The following is a 23,854-nucleotide window of genomic DNA, read 5'->3' as shown; positions in this document are numbered from 1 at the left end:
GGCTTATGTAGAAAAACCTGAAAGTTAGTCTAAATATAAACAGTTCATTTTTGAGTAACAAGTAACCTTTGGTGAAGTTACCCTTTAATAAATGCTGGATGCATGCAACCCAATTCTATACTTTCCTTTGTCTTCATTCAAGCAATATTTGCTCACCAAAGATGAAGTTGGCCTTTAAAATGTTCTGTTTAGGCTCCTAAAGAACAGGCCTTTTCCCCCTAATTTTACATCACTTATCTTGGAATGTGTAACAGTTACACAGTACTGGTATGAGGTTCCTCTTGTCAAGACAAAATGCAGAACAGTGATAGAACCATTTTGGAAAAACAAGGCAGATTTTGCCTTCTGGATGGATCATTGTTATTGCATAGTTCTCACAGCTTGTTCACAGATTGCTCCAATGGCAAATGTAGGTGAATTTCTACTGCACACGAAGTCCTTACAGATAAACTTCTATTTAGCAATTGGGAAGTTAGAGGTAAAAGAGCCAATAAAACTGACAAATCACTTCTCGGGTGCTTTGGCAATGAAAACATTTGCAAGTCCTTATAAAATACCATGAATAAAAAAAGCCCAAATGATTTTATACTCAGTCATGTAATTCCACAAGGTGCTAACAGACCCAGGTTAGGAGAAAGGGCAACCATATCTTTCCTGAAGAATCGTCTCCATGATGGAAATACTCTGTAAAGAAAGCAAAATAATAGAATACATGTCTTATATGTCATCAATCACAGGATTAGAATGCATTCTCTACTAAATCCTTAACTAGACAAACATTTAGCAACCAAAATCTCATAAGCTTTAAAAGCCCAATTTTTGTAAAAAAAAAAAAAAAAATCAGCACAAGGGGCAGTACTTTCAATTAATGCCACACGTCCCTTGTGCTGCTGGCTGCTTTAGTTGAAATCTTTCATCCAATCCCCCCTACCTCTGACATCATAATTGTCTAGTGTTGTGGGGGTTAATAGAACCAAGGGACTATCCCTATCTTTTACGGCCCCCCTCTTCCATTCACAGAAACTGTACTATAGCCTCTATTAATGAAAAACGATCTAGGAGTGGAGGAGACCTTTCATTCATCTGCCTCTTCTCCATTGATGGCTAATTTTTTATTCATTTTAGCTTAGTAGATCTTCTATGAATGGCGGGGTTTAAAGGGCCGGCATATTTATCACTCTAGCTTAGTTCATTTGACAGGTCTGCCTCTATTAATCTCCACCACACCAGAACAATATGGCAATGGGGGTGCATGTCAGATAGGGGAAGATTTCAGCCAAAGCAGCAGCCATCAGCAAAAGGGTCACATGGTATTTATTGTAAGTAATGTCCCTTTTACTTTTTTTGGACTAAGCTTGGTTAGCATTAAAAGTATTTAAATCAATTAAAAAAATAAATAATGGCTAGTGGTCTTGGGATGAAAAAATAGCATATATATATATATATATATATATATATATATATATATATATATATATATATATATATATATATTTTTTTTTTAAATAAAACTAATATAGGATAGGAAACTAGAAGGTTAAAAAAAGCAATAATAGTAATTTATGAAAAGAAAACCATTACAATTGTTTGCATGCAGTATTTTAGGAAACAACATGTGGCCTGCTTAGAGTTTAGATCTACTTCATAAAGAACTGTAAAACAGTTTTACATTATTACATTTGTGCTGTCAAATTTGTCTTTACGTGTACAGATTGAATTTCCATGACGTTTTATGAGACCATAATAAAAGAAGCCTGTCATTACAGAAATATGGTGGCTGAATTTGTTCCCTCTGAACATGGTAATTGCCTGACCATAATATTGACCCATCGGCTTCAGGACTCCTTGATTAAACTGATCCGAAACAAGCCTGAGATCCTAATTTGCATACTTGTTCCAGAGCATCCAGGGGGTCAGCATTAAAAACTTTATGTGCCGGTGTTCTTAAACACAGGTTATGGTCATTGATGAATGAACATTGATAAATGATCCAGGGTTTTTATTGTGCTCAAACTGCCCTGTTTTCAGCTTGCACTAATAAATGCTGCTAAATATATTTAGTTTAGACTCATGAGCCATAGCACTGCTCTGGAACTTCCCAGAAACTGGTATCCACATATCTAGAGTCAATATTCCAAGGAAAATCCATAGTCCTTATTTAGTGTAAAGCCCAAATCCAGCTTGGGCAAGTATGAAAAATGTTCAGTCTCCAGCAGTTCATAAAAATAAAGCAGCTCCAACTGCTTTAGACACCTAATCCGAGGCACTGTTCCCGGTAAGCTAATTTCTCTGGCTCCCAGTCAACACTTATTTTTCAGGTTAAATGATGCCAGGCACCACTTAACCCACTTCCTGTGAACGCAGTGTGCCCAGTGTGTCAAGGCTCTGACCTTCCACCACCCCCAGCTCACAGGAGAATGTTGCATACCAGCACATAATCATTCCCTGCAAAATGTAGGATCTTTCCACTGCCAAAGGAAGATAAAGGCAAGGAAGACCTTGGACAACATCAGACTCGTCCAAAGAAACCTGAAAAAAGGTTGAAGTTTTTTTTTTTTTTTTTGTAATGCCAAGATCTCCACCCTGGAATTTGGTTTGTAAAACTTGCAGTTCCATTGTAAATATTTATTACTTTTTGCATAAAACGAATTTTGACTTGCATCTAAATTCTGTATCTGAGTACATTAAAGGACACGGGTTGGCGATTCATAGATCCTATGTTATTTTCCATTGATTGGATACTGGCAAAGCTTTTGAGAACAATCCCCCTGGGAGCCTCCCATATAATCCTACCACACTCCTTTAATCCTCAGTTTTGTAGCAAGCAATGCAGAGTAATAACTGGATTTTTGACTTACCGTAAAATCCTTTTCTCTTAGGTTCATTGACAGACGCAGTCCTCTGATGCATATCAGTAGGGTAATACCGCCCCCTACAGGAGTAGGACACTAGGCAGAAAGAATTTCTGGCTACACCTATGGGCAGTCCCTGGGGGTATACCCTCTCTCTTCCTGCATAGGATGTCAGTTTTGTATCAAAGCAGTGTGAGAAAAAAACACGCCAACCCGCTAAAAAAAATTAGAGGGGCGGGTACTGCAGCAGTCAATGAACATAAGAGAAAAGGATTTTACGGTAAGTCAAAAATCCAGTTTTCTGATATCGTTCATTGACGGACACAGTTCTCTGATGCATATCAGTAGGGACGTCCCAAAGCAATACCAATATGAGGGGTGGTAACTAGAACAAAGAGAAAACCGTCCCCCAAGGCCAAAATGGCCAACCAGGCAACACAGGACACCTCAGAACAACCAGATGAGGTCCACCTGAAAACAAACAGAAAAAACATCCTCAAGGAAGGCCAAGAGGCCCCTAAACTGCAGCCTGCAAAACCTTGCCGCCAAAGGAGGCATCCGCAGATGCCATTACATCCACCTTATAAAATTTGGTAAAGGTGTGAACAGACGACCAAGTCGCCGCCTTGCTCACCTGAAGCACAGACACCTGATGGCTTAAAGCCCAAGAAGCACTAAGTGCCAGAGTAGAGTGCGCCTTGACAGGGAAGGGGGGGAACCTGACCCTTAATGGAATAAGCCTGCACCACTGTCTGTCTGATCCATCTGGAAATAATCACAGTAGACGCAGGCAGCCCCTTCTTTGGGCCATCCGTGAGCACAAAGAGCGAGTCAGACTTGCAAAAAGACTCAGTAGATGCCAAATACACCTTGAGTGCCCGAACAACATCCTGGGTATGCAGGGCAAATTCCTTAGGACGGATCCGGCCGAAGTACCACCTTGTCCCTGTGAACTACCAGATAGGGAGAACGGCAGGACAGCACTGCCAGTTCCGACACCCTGCGAGCAGAAGTGATGGCCACCAAGAAGGCCACCTTCTGAGACAAGGTAAGCAGGGGGACCTCCCAAATATTCTCAAAGGGAGACCTCTGGAGAACCAACAGCACCAAAATAAGATTACATGGCGGTAGCGGAGGTCGCACCGGAGGTGCCAAGTGTTGCACACAGGAATGAAACTAGGCACCAGGGAATGGGCGGCCAATGGCCTCTGGAAGAAAATAGCCAAGGCCGAGACCGGACCCTTGATGGTACTCAAGGCCAACTTTTGATCAACTCCCCGTTGAAGGAAAGCCAAGATCCGAGCCACTGAATAGGAGCAAGGGTGGGTCCCAAGGGACTCACACCATGCAATGTACGACTTCCACGTACGATGATAAATCTTACTCGCTTTTAGCAGAGTGGGAATCACTGGAGCAGATAAACCCCTGTCCTTCAGCACCTGGCTTAACAGCCAAGCCGTCAAAGCCAGTGACTGTAAAGCAGGATGGAAGATTGGCAGAGCAGATCCACCCTGAGAAGAAGTCTCCACGGGGCGTCTGCGACAAGCCTGACCAGGTCGGCGTACCAGGTGCGACAAGGCCAGTCCGGAGCCACAAGAATGACCGGAATCCCTTCCGCCTCTATCCTGCGAAGTCTCGGCGGCAACTTGAGAGGAGGAAAGGCATATATCAGCCGATACTGGCCCCAGGGGGCCACCAGCACGCCTGCCGCATCTGCCAGAGGGTCCCGGGAGCGGGCCACAAACCTCTGTACCTTCCTATTGATTCGAGACGCCAACAGATCCACATCCGGAGTGCCCCAGGGAAGACACAACTGTTGAAACACCTCCGGATGCAGGGACCACTCCCCTGCATCCAAGGCCTGGTGGCTGAGGTAACCCGCCTGCCAATTTTCCACTCCCGGAATGTGGGCAGCGGAGAGAGCCGGAACATGGGGCTCCGCCCAACACATAATGTCCGCCACTTCATGGGCCGCAAGGACACTCTTGGTGCCCCCTTGGTGATTGACGTTAGCCACGGCCGTGGCATTGTCTGATTGAATGCGCAAAGGACAACCCTGCAGACGGTTGGTCCAGTGCGTCAGGCAAAGCCGGATCGCCCTCAGCTCCAGGACATTGATCGGCAATCAAGATTCCTCCAGGGAACAGACTCCCTGAGCAGAGGATCGAGGACTCCCCCCTTCCCCCACCCAGACAGACTCGAATTCGTGGTGACAACTGTCCAGTATATGGGGAGAAAGGATTTCCCCGACTGAAGCATCGGAGACTGAAGCTACCAGACCAGGGACTCTCTGGTCCTGTGGCTAAATCGAATCCGAGAATCCAGAGAATTTGGGTGTTTGTTCCACTTGAGAAGAATTTCCCTTTGAAGAACCCTCGTGTGGAACTGAGCAAAGGGGACTGCCTCGAAGGAGGACACCATCAGTCCCAGTACTCTCATACAGGTCCGAAGGGACGGCCGGTCGTTGGACATCGACAAACGAACCGCTGACTGGATCTTCTAGAGTTTTTCCGGAGCAAGAAACACCCTGGCAGAGGACGAGTCCAAGGTCAGGCCCAGATAGACCAGTCTCATGGAAGGGGTCAGAGATGACTTTTGAAGGTTCACGATCCAACCAAACTCCTCCAGAGTACGCATGGTGACCCCCAAGAATTCCGTCAGCAACGCGGGGGACTCCGCATGGAGAATCAGATCGTCCAGGTAGCCCAGGACTTATATCCCCCGCTGCCGCAACAGTGCCAGGATCGGGGCCAACACCTTTGTGAAGACCTGAGGAGCGGAGGCGAGACCAAAGGGTATCACCACAAAATGATAGTGATCTTCTCCCAAGGCAAAATGGAGAAACTATTGGTGAGCAGCACAGATTGGAATGTGAAGGTAGGCATCCTTGATGTCTATTGAGGCCAGGAAGTCCCCCTGATGTAGGGAGGCCACCACTGTGCAAATAGTTTCCATTTTGAACTTTTGAGCATGCACGAACACATTCAGTGCCTTTAGGTCCAGGATCAGCCGCACCTTGCCCTCCTTCTTGGGAACCGTGAACAGGTTGGAATAAAATCTGTGAAAGCGTTCCGCGTGCGGAACAGACACTATCACTCCTTGCTGTAGCAAGTCCTGCACTACCCCATAGAGCGCTCGCAAGCGATCTGGGGATAGGCGGACATTGGAATGGAAAAACCTGACCGGAGGAATGGATCGAAACTCGATCTTGTATGCGGACCACACAACCTCCCGGACCCATTTGTCTGGGATCCGGGCCACCCACATGTCCGAGAACCGGCAAAGGCATCCCCCCCACCCCTGTCACGGGTGAGGGCGCACCTTCAGGCCGACGGGACCTTGTCCGCAGGTCTGGCGGAACCGGACTTCTGTTTCCCAGCCCAGGGATGCTTGGAAGCACCCGAGGGAGTCTTGAAGGCGCTTAGCCTTATTGGCTGCCCTGAGGGACGAGAATACTGTGAGCCGAAAAGGACGTACCCCCACCTACGGCGAGAGTACCTACCCCTGGAAGCCTGCGGGAGAAAGGTACTCTTACCCCCGTAACACCTTTAATAATGTCGTCCAGGGTAGCCCCAAACAGACGGTCCCCCTGAAATGGGACTTTCGTCAAGGCCTTTTTAGAAGCCTGATTCGCAGGCCAACACTTCAGCCAGAGCATACGCCTCATGACCCCCCTGCCGAAAATGACAGGCGACCCAAAAGGGAAGCAATTTCCAGTGCAGCATGGCAAGCATACTGCAGCGCCTGCACCATCTGGTCCAACAGTTCCCCAAATTCAGGAGGGACAGGCTGGCCCTCCACGTCACGGTAAAGCAGCTTCACCCATTCAGTCACCGTTTGGGTGACAAGGACCGAAGCAAAGACAGGCCGTAGCGCAGTCCCCGCCACAGCATACATGTTGCGGGCCACAGCCTCCACCTTCCTATCCTCTGGGTCCTTAAAGGATGGGGAATCTTCCACTGGAATCACGGTAGCCTTGTTAAGTCTGGAGACTGGGGAATCCACCTTAGGTGGCACCGACCACTTCTTCACCAGAGACTCCTCTAAAGGGTAGCGCCTGGTAAACCACCTAGACACCCCGGGAGAACGTGTCCGCCGCTCCCATTCTTTGGCGAGTAGGCCAGAAAAATAAGTGGGGAAGGGAAAATATTTTTCCACCCTCGGAGGCTTATGGGTGCCGAAGTCAACCCGCGATCCAGGAAGGACGACAGCCGCATCCTTCAATTTTAAGGTTTTGCGTACTGAAACAACCAGTGTGTCCACCAGCGCCTTATTCTGCGCAGCAGAAGAGGCAGAAAGCTCATCCTCACTATCAGAGGAGGCCCCCCGCGGGGTACCCGACCCGGCTGGGGTACCCGCGTCTGCAGTGGCTGGGTCAGACTCAGAGTCTGAAACAACAGAGGAAGCAGGGGTGGGGGGAGTCGTTTCTGTGCATACCACCCTCTAAAGGCCACCTTCACCCGGGACAAAAAAGCTTTCAAGACCACCAAAATTGCATCAGTGGACAGTTGTGACCCGGAGGGCCCTGCGGATCAGGTGGGGACACATGGTCTGAGGGGTCGATGTTGTCCTGATAGGACCCGCCAGCAAACTTTGAGAAAAATGACAGAAAAATTTTTTTTTGTATAAAAAGGTAACGTACCCACAGCACTACAGCGCCCCAGAGGTCAGGCCCGCGTTACGGACCCCCGCAGAGAGAGAGACTGAATAAGCCCCCAGCAACTCGCTGTCTTTGGAAAGCAGTAATCTTCAGGAGGTCTGCACGTGTCAGTGGTGGCTCAGAAAAGGAAATCTGAGCCAGAAGGTTCCCGGGCTGAAGAGAGGGGCTTCTCCCCCGAAAAAAACGCCCCAAGGCACACCCATGGGCCTTCCCAGCAAAAATCCACTGCAAAATGGCCGCCGTCATAACTGCAGACAAAGGCTACAACAAAATGGCGGCACCATCAAACCCCCTCGGAGACCCCCAGCCAGCCTTACTACTGCATCAAGCCCTGGAGGGCCCAACCGAGGCCCCCCCTGCACCAGCGACTGAGCGCCCCACCCACCTGGCCCCCCATGCGGCCTGCACACCAGGCTCCAGCCTCAGGTAGACCAAGAACAGTCACCCCGGGGGGGGGGTCACAACAGGACAGAGAGATACCCAGGAGTGTGAGGGTCTGACCATACCAGAGAGAGGGCCCGCATCCACCCCAAAATCCGTCAGGGAGGGGGGGGGGGGGCGTGTACTCAGGAACACAGGCGAGCCCCATCTCATGACAGGACTCCACGCCAACGGAATAGGGGGGGGCTGTTGGCCAAATAGGAACGCTGCGACATAAGCCTAGACCCTGTCGTGTGTGTCCTGGCGAGACTTAACTCGCGGGGCCAGTCCCTGTCCAGTGGGACAATGTGGCAGCTGACCCAGCGTGGAGCTAAGGCCTGCACGTGCTCAATGGCCAGACTGGGGGTGACCATTGGATATGGTGGTCCAATCTGTCGCCCAGCCCGGCACAATTGCTTGAAGATCTCGCAGGAAAACCGTTCCGGAGAAAAAAAGACTAGCTAAAAAAAAAATCTACATAAAAAAGTACTCCCATGCCAGGGCCAAAGATTCCAGCAAGGAACTAGGTCCTCACTCCTGGCTAGGCAGATTAAAACTGACATTCTATGCAGGAAGAGAGAGGGTATACCCCCAGGGACTGCCCATAGGCATAGCCAGAAATTCTTTCTGCCTAGTGTCCTACTCCTGTAGGGGGCGGTATTACCCTACTGATATGCATCAGAGGACTGTGTCCGTGAATGAACGATAGAGAAATGGGGATAGACGGGAGGGTGGCCTGTGGCCTACATTTTACTCTAAAATATGAAATTTGCAGGCAAGTCAAAACTCTAACTAAATGGTACATTACTAGACAAAGGCTGGAAATGCATAGACCCTTAAAGCGGAGTTCCACCCTAAAATTAAACTTACCTCTATCTTCTCGCTCCGGGTCACCTGAAAAACAAATGGATAATCGCAATTTTTTTTTTTTTACTTACCTAGTTTAGAAGAAAATATACTTACCTTACTTCCTCTTCCTCCCCTCGGCCACGGCGATTCGTCACTTCCTGGCTGTGCAATGATTCCTGGGAGCTGAACGTCATCGCTCCCAGGAATCAATGCGCCTGCACCGTCCCCGACGTCAGTTCCGGTGCAAGCGCTGTCATACCTTGCTAAACAGCTTCTGGGCATGCCCAGAAGCTGTGCAGGGATGACGCTGCGGCACCAGAAGCGACGGCGGGGCCGGTGCAGTGCATCGTGGGACCGAAGAAGACGGAAGAGGACACAGAAGAGGATCGCGCTGGCTTCAAGCTGCCCACACCTGAGATGGCAGCGCTGGACAATACATTTTCAAGGTAAGTATTTCTTCTTGCAGGTAAGTGCGACCCGGGACAGATCAGAGGCTAGCCATTGTGGAATGCACTAGCCCTGACTGTCCCGGGGGTATTTTTATTAATAAAAAAAAATGACCCAGGGTGGAACTCAGCTTTAATGTCCATAAGCAATGAATGAAAAGGATGGGCAACAGAACTGAATTGTGCCAACAGGCCCAACATTAGAGTGCTGCTGCAAGAAGGTAGAAACTGTGGAGCTAGATAAAGAACTGGTATTTTTGAGCCCTGAACAGTGATGACTGTATTAAAGCCATTACGTGTCTGAGAAATTGTGACATAGTTGCAGAAAAGTGTGCCATTGTCAGGTAGTCTGCCTGTTGTGTGCCTGAGACAGAGCTAGAATTGGATCCAGAAAATCAAGTGTCGTGCAGCCCTTTCGGCAGTTTGTCTGGGCTTTTGACTTCGCTCGCTTTTGTTTGGTTTTTACAATTGCAACGGGCAGGTGCATTCCCCTGTGGGGTACCCACAGAGTAGGGTGCAGAAATGGAGTAAATGCGTCACAGAAGAAATACACCGCAATCTGGGTAGAAGTTGTCCTGTAACAACGTTCTTGTGACCAAAGGGCGAGAGGAAGCGCCAGAGTACCTTATAAAGAGTCCTAGGTATAGGTTGCGGTAATGTGTGCAGCCTGTGGTGTGCTTGAACACCTAGTTATTCACCTGAAACTAAGCTTTTGTGTGCTTGAATTTTTTTGCCAAGTTTGAAAAGTTTCAAACACAGTCCTGGTTCCCTGATAATTAGAACGTATGAACACATACTAATCAAGATTGTGGGGCTATAGTAACAGTTCAATAAATAGAATGACCCCATCTTACCTGTCCATGTCGCTAGTCCCTATATAGGGACAAGGCTTTGCCCATCAGAGTGGGCACACCACCAAAGAGGTCTTCAAGGTCTGTGTTTCATAGGATTGTACCATGGTAATGGGCCTGTATATCACCCTGCGGATATCAACGCGCATTGCACCAAGTACTGATCTGAGCACTTATGCATGATCCAGTGCTTAAACAACATTACAGGCCCCAACTACAGTGTGGAGTCTGGGTAAGGCTCCCAGGTTGCACCAATCCAGATGCACTGCGTCTATTGTGGTATAAGAAGACAGTAAAGAGTTAATTTAAGAATCCAAAGTTAAAATTTTAATCTAGTTAGTTAAAAGTGATCCCTCCGTAAGAAAGAAGAGGTCCATCACCTTAGAACACCAGCAAAAAACTGAGGACTCACAGAGTGGGGTAGCGTTACAGGGGGGGTGGGGGGGGGGTGCCCAGGAGGCAAGTTCCCACAAGCTTTGTCAGTGTCCAATCATCTGAAGGTACCAGCCTATAACCCAGGGTCTGTGAATATCCAGCCTGTGTCCTGTATGGATTAAGATAGTATTCTTGGCATACAAGTTAAAAGTATATTCAAACATTCCAAAATATGCTATTCTAGAACATTCTGTTCTGCAGCACTATAAGATAGAAAAGCTACAACTAGCAGTGAAAGCAATAACAGAAACGTACTTAAGAAATCAAAGAATTGGGTTATAATCAACATATAGTGTTCTAAAAAAAGAATTCACAACACGTTGATCTGAGCAGCAGGATATCATGTTTTAAGCATTTAATTGGCAATACTTGTGCTGTGATGCTTGTAAGTACATGGATACAAGACCACTTTTAACTAGCCATTAAGCTTCCCACATTTGCAGATAAAGCTTGAAAGACCTGGGTGATTGACAGCCATCACCATAGCATTAATTTGCAGAAAGAATAATAGCCGCTTAAAATTCAGTAGAAATACCTGTGGGTCTCTCAGCACGTTTTTTAGCATTACTACTACATTAGTATGACATCTTTTTATCAGAGATCTTTTAAATTGATCTAAATGCTTAAAAAAAGAGCATTAATTAATATTATTTTTACTAAATTTGATATAATGGATCTTTAAAGTTATTTTTCATAACCAAAATGGTACTCATTTTTTGGAAATGACTTGGAAAAGACGTGGACAAGACTATAGAAATCAACTACATTCAAACTTTTATTCTTCACGTGTCATTTTTCAGGTATGAATCAAACTAGTTGGCTACGAGTTGTCTGAAATCGCTCTTCCTTCAATACCTCATATGGAGTTTTGTTTTATATAATTTTACAGGCTGCTCATGAAGGGCACATTAAGCTTTCCCTCGCACCTCTGTCACTCCAGTCCTTTAACCACTTGCCATTTTCACATACGTATTAAAATCAGCACCTTACTCACAGCAGAGGCCCTGAAGACCAAAATGGTGATTGTTACAATATTTATTTGGCACAATTTGTATGGCCATTTATCAAATGTAAATTTTCAGGAAAAAATACACAAATTAACTTTAGCGTACACAAACAATATAATACCCAATTTTTTGGTAAAATGTAAAAGATGATCTTCTGCCAAATAAACAGATACTAAACATGTCAAGGTTTCAAATTGTCCATGCCCATAAATGGAAACAAACTATGGTACCTAAAAATGTCCATAGTCAATGCTTTAAAAGCATTTAGAGGTTTCCAGTTTAGAGTTAAATGTGAGCTCTGATGTTTTTTGGCGATACCCCATGTGTGATGCAATCACTGCTATATACATGCTGGATTTAAGTGTGCATTTGCAGGTGAGCAAGGGAGGATAGGGGGAGGATTTTCCATCAAAGAAAGTCAGGCAATAGGTGGCAGCAGGGCCACTCCCAAGCAAATTTAGGCTGGTTCTTTGGGAACTGGCTGAAAGTCTCACAGCGTATAGTAGCTTTATACTGTTAGACAGAAGCCCTTAGTTTTACTTTAGGTTTCTCCTTAGGTCGATCCACTTTTCAGTTTAGTAGTCCTTAAGTAACCCCTTTGACAGTGGTCAAAGGGGCAATGGGAACACTTACCTTGAGTACAGGCAATATGTGGGTGCATAGTCTGTTGGCAGGCCACTTAGGCAAGAGATTGGTTTCTACATAAGTCCAGTGCCCACGATCACAGGTTCGGGTCTTTGAAATTACACATTCCATTAAGGCCTCATATACACGGCTACTGATAAACGGACATTTGGGAGCAGTTGGGCATTTTTTTCAGCAGCCCCTGAAGTCTCTTCTATGTTATCCTATCTGTCCATGTACACTGAGACGTTTATAGTCATTTAGAGGCAGCTGAGTTTAGTGGCATTATTTTTGTAAAGCAAAAAAATCCATTCAGACGGAAGTTTATTGGCCTTTAAAATGCCAAATGCTTCTAACAGCGTGCAAACGTGTCATAGCGTGGTAACTCGCGTTTATAAGCATTTAGTTTATAGGTGTTTTCAAAGGGGATACATTTCTGACCATTTTACAGTGTAAAAATGCTTTTAAACGCAAATGCCGCTAAATGCGGCATGTAAACGCGGCAAAACTAATGTTTTTGCCTGTCAAGTTCCAGCGTTCAGGAGAGGTTTTCAAACATCCCTTGTACATGAAGCCTTAAAATGTGTTTTTTTTTTTTTTAAACTTTAATTAAATTAGTAAACCATTTCTTACACTGATGTACTGCACATGTTAAACATTAAACCAAAACCACTTCTTTGGCTATAATGCCTCAAACAGGTAGCTTTTCAATAGCTAATGTTATACGGATTGCTTCTTGTTATTGGGTTTCTTTGATTTCTCTCATTTAAGCAGTAATGTCATCTTTTATTCTTTTACACAACATGCATTTTATTATTGTCATTCTCTCAATTAAGGGAAAATGATGAGGACATAATGTGGTACTGAAAAGCCACTCATGTGAATGAAGGCCATCAATGGCAGCTCTGATGGCACAATAGAGGCTGCTGGCTGTAGCTTATCAGCAGGAAAACCTTAGCAATTGAGGCAGGATTTCCAATGTGTCCAATTGCTTTTTCCCCATTTAAGACAGCCAGGAGACAGGCAGGCAAAGTGGGTAACTAGATGTGCAAGATCATTGCTCAACCTTGCCAATATACCATAATCTCATATATATGGACACCCTGGAGTGGGAGACTACCATTGTTTCATGTTTCTGAAGTTATAAAGCTATAGTAACATTTTATTTACCGCATGTGTTTATTACATTACCTTTTTGATTCCTTGTTTTAAAAATGCGTGTGCAAAGGTTTCCAGAACGCGGTTGAGCAATCCGGCCCCAGTGATCGATAGGGTCCCTCTCTGAATAAATTCTGTCCTGTAGTAAAAGAAAGACATTTTACATGCTTTGCAGTTTATACCTTGAACACCACAAGGAATATTGTAAATGGGTTCATACATGTATAGGAGCGGTTATAACACATTTTAGTAAGCACAAATCAAAACTATGCCATTTCATACACATTTTGTAAAAATATTTAAATCTTTTTTAATCACTATAATTTTTTTTGCAAATATTTTATTTATTAATTTTCAGTTCAGAGAGAGAACAGAACAGATGCATAGGTTTAAACAAAAAAAAATGCAGTGAATAAATAAATGTCAGGAGTACAGAATGGCACATACATGGTAACAAGAGGGTGTCACTAGCTAGTAGTAATCAATACGGCATCACACTAGAATTACTTTTTTACGTTTTAATTATTAGAACACACCTTAGACTGATAAAAATTAAAGCAATTTTCAAAGGATGGTTTTATTAAAAAACAAAAAAAAATAAAAAATAAAAAGAACAGAAAAAGAATGCCAGAAGTGAAATGGTACTTGTGTGAGAGTGTATTGCATTCTTCCTTGGCTGCCTCTCCTGGTTGTTTTTGGTGGCCATCTCTGAAAAAAAAAAAAAAAAACCCATGTAAAGCCCCCCTCTCCCACCCTAAGCTACAGATGAAGGACTTTGCATCCATGAACAAATTGACTGTGCTGCACATAATGTGCCTGATAATTTCTATGTACCTGCAAGCACTTCTACACCCCATTGTCCGCATTTTCTATTCCTAGGCACCTAGCAGAGAGGCAGGACAGCTATCCACGGGGAGGAAATACACAGGAAAAGACAAGAGTAAACCAAGCCAGCATTATGAGCTGGGATTCTCCTACTAATGGTAGTGCCAACGTATTAAAGTGGATGTAAACCTCAGACATGAAAAATGAAAAAAGCACGTCTCTCTATAGTGTGTACTTTTCTCAATCCAGAGCTCTAAGTCTTCGGTCACACTGAATCAGACTTTAAAATTGTGCAAATTCACTTGAAGCCACACTATTTCAAAGTCGCATGTCAATGCGACTTGGAAGATATCTGTGTGATTTCATGCACAAATCTCTACGCAAGTCGTACCTAAACTTGCAAAATGTAGAGCAGGAACTACTTTCAAAATCAGTGCGAATCCAATGGAGTTTGAGTCACACCGATTTGACCTCTTCCATTGCAGACAATGGGGTTTGATTGTCATGCAATATAAAATGATCAAATTGCACGACAAGTCGCTCCGGTGTGACCAGGGACTTAAAGCGGAGTTCCGGCCACAAAATGGACATAATCGATTTTGGGCCATCCGCTTGCTATTGGTCACCTGAAAAAGAAATGGATGGTTACGATTTTTTTTTTTGTTTACTTACCTTGTTATTGAAGAAAAATATACTCACCTTTCTTCCACTTCCTCCCTCTGTGGCCGTGGCCCGCACCGTCACTGCCTCTTTGCATTGATTCCTGGGAGCTGAACGTCATCGCTCCCAGGAATCAATGCGCCTGCACCAGCCCCGCTCGTCAATTCCGGTGCAGTGCCTCATTCCCTGCTAAACAGCTTCTGGGCATGCCCAAAAGCTGTGGAGGGATGACGAGCCTGCACCGGAAGTGACGAGCGGGGCCGGTGCAGGCGCATTCTGGGAGAAGAGGACGCGGAAGAGGACACGCTGGCTTCAGCTGCCCACATCTGAGATGGCAGCGCTGGAGAAGAAATTTTCAAGGTAAGTATTTCTTCTAAAATGTAAGTGTGACCCGGGACAGTACAGAGGCTATCCATTGTGGAATGTACTAGCCCTGACTGTCCGGGGGGTATTTTTATTGAAAAAAACATTTTTTGGCCGGAACTCCGCTTTAATGTCATTTCTGGCTGCAGCTTCGTTCCTCTGATACAAGCATGAATCTCTTCTGACAAGTTTTCTGGACACCAAGAGAAAGGTGACCGGGGGAGGGATCTCCATTCCTGTGTGCTGTGTAAAGGGGGGAGTGTCCCCTTCCCTCCAATCAGCTATCAAAGAGCTCTCCTGACTACTCAGTGTGCAACTTTAGCCCTCCGCCCCCTTTTTTCTGACAGCTCAGGCAAGCTTTATAAATTATGGACTTTGAACAGATGTAGAGAAGAGAAAAGTGCCGATAAACAGGTAAAACTTATATAGGAGGATTTATTTAATCTCTGTGTATCACACAAGGCCAGTCACTTTATTGGGTATATGTAGGGGTTTACAACTACTTTAAGACCCATTTCTTTGTTTTTCATCCATCCATTGACAGATGAAAAACAGACAGCAATGTATGTCTATGAACAAACAGATGATCATCTGCTTACATCCACATCTGTTAAGATCCATTCAATGTAAATGGACAAACTGTTCGCTTTGCATTAGTTGTTAGGAGGTGGCACCCACCAGTGTCCTAACAACCAGTGTCTCATCTCTGCTGTCAGTGGGGAATAAGTACACTCTGCGTACACAGAGGATCTGTCACTTGCCAACAGGGGAAGTGTGTGCACAGTGGATCTGTCACTTGCCAGGAGGGGGGGGGGGGTGTACACAGAGGATCTGTCATCTGCTGGTGGGGGCAAGTGACAGATCCTCTGTGTACATACTCCTCACTCTCTGTAAACACTGCCCCCTCTGTTGCTCCACACACTGCCCCCATCTGTTTTCATTATTCCATCAGCGAGAAATTCCCTGCTTACAGATGTAAAAAGGAGTCTGAGTCTGGAAATGTCTTTAATCCAATTTTCTAAAAAAACGGATGAAGCAAATGGTACGCCCGTGTGAAAAAGAGGCTTAAAATCAATTGGACCAATCAGAACTACTAGAGAGTGGTCAAGTGACAAGTCAGGCAGCACACATCAGAATGAGGCGACTAGTCTTCACAACAGTATATAGAATCAACCATCTAAATCTAAGCTTGCTACTGTAGGAGCGTGGGACATGCTCCTCCATTTTGTATAACTATGTGTTTTAACTCCATTTAAGACATAGATTTCTGCACGTATCTCGCAATTGACACATTATAGCATGTTCTAATTATACTATCTGTTTCCTGTAGAATACCGTGGCCTTTAGTTATTATTTCTGTTAATGAGATCAGAAATGTCTAAGCTTTCATTATTAACCAATAGAATCTACTGAATAAGTTAATGCCTGTAAATGGAGCGTGTTTCCTATAGCTCGTATAGCTTGAAATGGATTAGTTTATACCCCCTTATAAGGAATGTACCCTAGGCCAATCCCTTTTTGTGATGCATGTATATATAGTTCTGAAACGTAATAAACTGGTAAGTAAGCCTTTGTATGAGACTCTGACTAGTTGATTTATTTCAGAGGCAGAGGTTTCCTCCCGGAGGCTCCGCTCTTATACAGAACAGATTAGACTTAACTATAGTGAGGGACTATTTAGAGTAATAAGAAGAGGTGGAATTGACCCAATCACCTACAGCTACTACACTGCTGAATGCTACCAAAAGAGACCAGAGTTCAACTTTAAGGTATATCTGTGGCCAGAATAAGGTACCTAACAAGACATTTGCATGCATGCAGGATCAAGTCTCGTATTAAGTGCTTATTCTTTACAAATAAACCAGTCATGAGAAAAATATGGTTACTGCCACAGCAGTTTTTCTTCAAAATTTTCTTAGACACTAACCTAGAAAGAAATAGGTACGTCAGGAAAGCAGACGATCAATTATGCAGACTTGGTCTGGGTCGGTGCCCTAACATTTTGAAGCTAGAGGGTCAACAAAATTGCTGAAGGGATAACTTTGTATTGTTTTTCTACAGGTTTATTTTCTTAAAACCTAAAGTTCAATATTATCAGCAGTGGTTTTTCATCTGGTTTTGATCGATGCTAAATTGTTAGAGCCTTTGTAATCACTCCTGCACAATGGTATAATTTATAAACTCAAAGAATGGTCACAAAAATATAAAAATAGCTTTAAATATTTCATATCCCAGCAATAGTCATAAGACCCCAGTGTACTATAGCAAACTCATCAACACAAGTTATTTATCTTTACTAAGAGCTGTCTAAATGGAAATTTACTGGACTTTATTGATCCAATATCGATCTCTGTAGTATAACCCAACCTGTAGCCCTGTTCCACGAGTCATGAAGAGAAGTCTATTAATGAGATTCATCTGCTGAATTATTGACTAGTTAAATACAGAAGCTCTATCTTAATTGTTTTCCAGATGGGAGTTTAATTAAAGTGCGTTTGATATAAAAGACACAGCCTCTTCTGACAATAGGGGAGATGGTCTTCCAAAGACAGATTTCATCGAATAATGGGCACTAATTGAGAGCTCCCCTCCCTGAATGAAAGAATGATCTTGGGATTTAGGATGGTTGCTTAGAATCACCAGAGCTGACAGTGCAACACTGACAGCCTGCTTAGGTAGTACCGAAGTTGGAAAATTACACTTTAATCTGCAGTCTACTTATGGGAAAACCCCTGGCAGCATATACATAACTGTTAATGCCATAAATACTTTACAATAAAACAAACCTAATGCATTTATTGCATGCAAAGTGCTAATTATTTAAGGAAAATGGTGCTGGGACAATGTCTTCTGGCATCTTTGGCAAAGATTTGTTCTTGCTTTGATGGATGAATGTTACATAACCACACAAGTGACTGTGCTGAGGCAGGAAACAAAATGACACTGGCCTATCAGCTCTAGAGTTACCACCTGTAAGGGATACCGAAAGCAGGCATTCAGCAGCAGGGTTTACCTGAACTGTGTATCTGCACTTAGGAGACTGAAATCAGACCATGCATGATTAAAGTAAGTTTTTTACAGTCAGGTCCATAAATATTGGGACATCAACAGAATTCTAATCTTTTTGGCTCTATACACCACCACAATGGATTTAAAAATGAAACAAACCAGATGTGGTTTAACTGCAAACTTTCAGCTTTAAATTTGAGGGTATTTACATCCAAATCAGGTGAAAGGTGTAGGAATTACAACAGTTTGTATATGTGCCTGCCACTTTTTAAGGGACCAAAAGTAATGGGACATATTAACAATCCTAAATCAAACTTTCACTTTTTAATACTTGGTAGTAAATCCTTTGCAGTCAATTACAGCCTGAAGTCTGGAACACATAGACATCACCAGATGCTGGGTTTCATCCCTGGGGATGCTCTGCCAGGCCTCTACTGCAACTGTCTTCAGTTCCTGCTTGTTCTTGGGACATTTTCCCTTCAGCCTTGTAGCACTGACGCCTGATGGCGAAAAGCCCAAGAGGCACTCAGCGGTCTTGTAGAATGAGCCTTCACTGGGAAAGGAGGAACCTGACCCCTTAGTTGCCCCCGTCTGCCTGATCCATCTGGAAATGGTTGCAGAAGACGCAGCCATTCCCTTACGAGGTCCTTCAATAAGGAAAAAAAAGAGCTGATTTTCTAAAGGACTCAGTGGTCTCTCTAAATAAACCCTGATCGCCTGAACCACATCCAAAGAATGCAAGTCATACTCCTTAGGATGCTGAGGTTTTGCCTTTAACACAATGTCTTCAATCAGATGAAAATCAGAACCACCTTAGGAAGGAACGACTGATTAGGTTGAAGTACCACCTTATACCTGTGTACCACCAGATAAGGTGAGCGGCAAGACAACGCTGTCAAGTCAGATACCCTGCGGGCAGAAGTGATGGCCACCAAGAAGGCAACCTTCTGAGACAAAGAAAGCAGCAAAATCTTCTGAATTTTTTCAAAAGGAGGCTTTTGAAGAACAGATAACACCAGATTTAGATCCCCTCGGAGGTAACGGGGATCGCCTCGGAGGAGACATATGGCTCACTCCCTGGATAAAAGTCTGGATTAGGACATGCGTAGCTAAAGGGCGTTGAACATATATATAGCCAAAGCCGAAACTTGGCCTTTGATAGTACCCAAAGTCAACCACTGTTCAACCCCTTTCTGCAAAAAGAGCAAAACCCTAGCGATCGAAAACAAGCGAGGGTGCACCTTCAGCAAGTCACACCATGAAATGTAGAATTCCACCTACGATGGTAGATCTTCCTGGAAGTTGACTTCCTAGCCTTCAAGAGTGTAGGAATCACAGAGTCAGAAAGACCCCTATCTCTCAACACCTGACTTTCAACAGCCATGCCGTTAAAGTGACTAAAGAAGGATGGAAGATCGGACCTTGAGACAGCAGATCTTCCCTGAGAGGAAGTCTCCAAGGGGTATCGGCGACCAGCCTTATCAGGTCTGCGTACCAAGACCGACGAGGCCAGTCTGGAGCCACCAGAATGACCGGAAGGTTTTCCACCTCTATCCTGCGAAGAAGCTTCGACAGGAGTTTTAATGGGGGAAATGCATAAATCAGCCGATACCGACACCAAGGAGCCACCAGTGCTTCTGTGGTGTCGGCCAGAGGATCTCGAGACCCAGCTACAAATCTCTGCACCTTCTTGTTGCGGCGAGAGGCAAACAGATCGACCTCGGGAGTCCCCCACACAGGAGGCGGAACACCTCCGGGTGTAGGGACCATTCCTCTTGATCCAACACCTGACGACTCAGGTAATCCGCCTGCCAGTTTTCCACACCTGGAATGTGTACAGCAGAAAGGGCTGGAACCTTTTGGCAGCCAAGACACTCTTGGTGCCCCCCCTGGTGATTGATGTAAGCCACAGCCGTGGCGTTGTCTGATTGAATCCAAACAACCTTGCAGACGAGTCGTCCAATGACTCAGACAAAGCTTCATCGCTCTGAGCTCCAAAACATTTATTGGAAGTTTTGACTCTTCCATCGTACAGGTACCCTGGGCACAGAGCTTACTCAGCACCCCGCCCCAGCCCGACAGGCTGGCGTCCGTGGTTACCACTGTCCAAAACATTGGAAGGAGGGACTTGCCCTGGCACAGTGCTGGAGACTGAATCCACCACAACAGAGCAGATTTTGTATTGTGGCTCAACCGAATCAAAGAATGCAAGGACTTTGGATCCTTGTTCCATTTTATAAGAATCTCCCTTTGCAAAGGCCTTGTATGGAACTGAGCAAACGGAACCGCCTCAAAGGTCGATACCATCAGACCCAAGGCTCACATGCAAACTCTTAGAGAGAACAGATTGTTGTCCAACAACAACTGAATATTGCCTCCTGCAACTTTTGCAGCTTGTCCGGGGGAAGAAAAACCCTCGCCAAGGCTGAATCCAGAGTCAAGCCCAGATAATCCAGTCTCAGAACCAAAGTCAGCGCGGATTTCTTGAAATTGATTTTCCAACCAAACTCCTGCAGAGTTCTGACCGTGATCGTCCGATCCCCCAACAAGGTGGAATGAGAGTCTGCTCTAAACAGGAGATCGTCCAGGTGCCCCAGTACTGCAATCCCCCGCTGGTGCAGCAGTGCTAGAACCTTGGTAAACACTCTGGGAGCGGGGGCGAGACCAAAGGGTAAAAGGGTAATGCCACAAATTGATAATGCTCCTCTGCTACCGCAAAGCATAGGCACCGCTGGTGTCCAGCAAAGATAGGGATGTGTAGATATGCGTCATTGATATCGATGGAGGCTAAGAAATCTCCCTGATGCAGTGACGCTACTACCGTGCGGATGGATTCCATCCGAAACCTCTGTACCCACACAAAGTGGACCTTGAGATCCAGGATGGGACGCACCTTGCCTTCTTTTCTGGGCACGGTGAATAAGTTTGAATAAAACCCCTGAAAATGTTCCTGAGAAGGAACCGGTACAATCACTCCTTGCGACACCAAGTCGTGTACCGCCAATCACAAGCCCCTTAATCAAACTGGGGATAACTGAAGATTGGACGGGAAGAACCTGTCCAATGGACAAGACCAGAATTCAATCTTGTATCCTAATCGGATCAGTTTGTGAACCCATTTGTCCTGAATCAAGGAGGTCCAGGGTTCCTGAAAATCGAATACGCCCCCCCTCCCCAGACTCGGGTGGGAGCGCCCCTTCATGCAGCCGAGGACTTGTCTGCAGGTCCAGATTGGCCAGACTTGGATTTTCCCGATCATGGCTTCTTGGAATCCCAGAAGACCTAAACAGTTTACCTAGTCTTGCGACCCGGAGGCACGAAAAAGACGTTTGTGAGCAGTAAAGGAATGCCCCCCCCCTATTACGCGGCGCCTTGCCCTTAGAGGATTGGGGCAGATTAGTGCTCTTACCCCCGTGATACCTTTGATCAACTCATCCAGGGAGGATCCAAATAGCCTCTCCCCTGTAAAAGGAAGATCAGTCACAGCCTTCTTCGCAGCCTGGTCAGCCGACCAGCACTTTAGCCATACCATGCGCCTAATAGCAATCCCCACTGCGGATGTCCTGGCCACCAACAAAGCTGAGTCCAGGGACGTATCACACATGAACACCAGGGCTTGGGTCAACTGGTCCATTAGTTCCAGTACCACAGGGCGAAGCCGTGCCGTTTCCAAGTTACTTTTCAGAAACTTTCCCCATTCAGTAGCAGTCTGCACTACTAAAACATTTACAAAGGTAGTCTTTAACATGTGACCTGCTACCACAAGTAAATGGCGGGAAAAGGATTCCACCCGTCTATCCACGGGATCCGGAAATGTTGGAGACTCCACCTATTGGACACTGCCTCCACAAAAGGATAACGGCGTGCAAAACGCTTAGGTACCACCAACATGTGCGTAATGCATCGCCACTGTTCTTCCACAATAGTATGAAACAATTCTGGTCAAGGGAATACGTTGCCCAATTTACGGGATTTGGGGGGGCCAAAAGACACCTGCGTATCTGACACTGTAGGTTCATCAGCCAATTTTAGGGTTTTCTGCACAGAAACTACCAGGGCTTCCACCAATGTGCGTTTCCCCGTGGCAGCTGTGGAGGACAGGTCCTCTTCACTGTCAGAATGTGAAGACACTGACTCCTCAAGGTGGTCTGCGTCCGCGGCAACCATATCTGTTTCAGAATCCGAAGACTCTGCCAATGGAGTTGAGGGCGGAGGGCGTTTGCGGCTGGCAGCACCTTAGGTACCACCAACATGTGCGTAATGCATCGCCACTGTTCTTCCACAATAGTATGAAACAATTCTGGTCAAGGGAATACGTTGCCCAATTTACGGGATTTGGGGGGGCCAAAAGACACCTGCGTATCTGACACTGTAGGTTCATCAGCCAATTTTAGGGTTTTCTGCACAGAAACTACCAGGGCTTCCACCAATGTGCGTTTCCCCGTGGCAGCTGTGGAGGACAGGTCCTCTTCACTGTCAGAATGTGAAGACACTGACTCCTCAAGGTGGTCTGCGTCCGCGGCAACCATATCTGTTTCAGAATCCGAAGACTCTGCCAATGGAGTTGAGGGCGGAGGGCGTTTGCGGCTGGCAGCACCAGAAATGACAAAATCCACTTTGACATCAGGCTTTTAAAAAACTGCAATTTCTGGCTGCGACTGTCAACTGAAGGGTCCCACAGTCGCTTCCAGGGGGTCTGCAAGTGAATTTTTATCCTGGGACTTTATTGCTCAAATAAAAAATGTTTTGTGCAATGTTCCTCTAAGACCGCAAAAAACGCGGTCCCACCACTATTACTGCGGATTCACAATCCCCGATTATTATTATGTAAGAATAGCAGAGCTATAGAGGAAAAAACCCACAGGGAAACCCAGGAATGTTACCAGACCACAGAGAAACATCCAGCCTGATCAGTGTAAAAACAAAACTAACACTGTCTGCACAGGAAGAGGAAGAAGCTCTGCCTCTATCTTTATAAGCCATGCCGCATGGCTGTCCATGCCACAGACCTCAAGGAAACGGCCGCTCACACATTCTCAATGGGGAAGTATAGAAAATTGCTGCCCATGCAAACTAATGAGAACACAGAGATCATGAAAAAGCAAAATGGTGGCCCTACGGCACGCCAAGCGGTCCCCAGGACTCCAAAGGGGTCCCAGAACAATAGGCATCTAAAGGTCCCTAGCCAGAGGCTCACCCAGGACAATCCACCCCCCTCAAATTATCATAATGGCCGCATTATTACTGCCCCCCCAAGGTAAAACCAAGGTAGGGGAATGCCAAGGGGTACACCAGATTAGTTTGGAGTGCCAGGGAACAGAGGGAGCCCCTAAAGTCCGACCATTCCAGGGAGGGGCCCACGCCCGCCCCGCGACCGCCAAGGGTGTTTTGGGGGACAATTTTACTCACCATACCATGGTACCAGGTGGGCACCACTCCGAAACAGATCACCTCCCACCCAGGATGGGGGTGCTGTCAGCCAAGGGGAAGCTGCGACTCCAGGATGATGTTGCTTGTAGTTCCTCTAGATCTTTGTCCTCAGGAACTAACTAGTTAAAAAATAAAAAAAATGACAATCTTTCCCTGTTACAGCTACAACCAAAGTCCCAGCAGGGAGCTAGGTCCTATTCCTAACACTAGGCAGAACAAACTGTTTGATGATAGAGTCTGAGGGGTTATGCATTCAGGGACAGCC

General features: G+C 45.6%; 1 protein-coding gene across 1 annotated transcript in view; it reads right to left on the bottom strand.

Moving 5' to 3' along the window:
* Positions 1-225: 225 nt before the first annotated feature.
* PRELID2 (PRELI domain containing 2) overlaps positions 226-23,854 on the bottom strand; it is a 201,437-nt gene continuing 177,808 nt past the window's right edge. Inside the window, exons 5-6 of the mRNA XM_082256215.1 lie at positions 13,336-13,441; positions 226-684 (exon numbers count right to left, since the gene is read on the bottom strand). Coding sequence (XP_082112341.1) covers positions 628-684; positions 13,336-13,441 — 163 coding nt within the window. The 3' untranslated portion in view covers positions 226-627. The remainder of the gene's footprint in view (positions 685-13,335; positions 13,442-23,854) is intronic.

This window comes from Pelophylax lessonae (genome assembly GCF_965119305.1).
Source record: "Pelophylax lessonae genome assembly, chromosome: 4".
In the NCBI taxonomy this organism is placed as follows: domain Eukaryota; kingdom Metazoa; phylum Chordata; class Amphibia; order Anura; family Ranidae; genus Pelophylax; species Pelophylax lessonae.
Note: the sequence above shows the minus strand (reverse complement) of the source record. Positions and strands in the feature narration are given on the sequence as shown.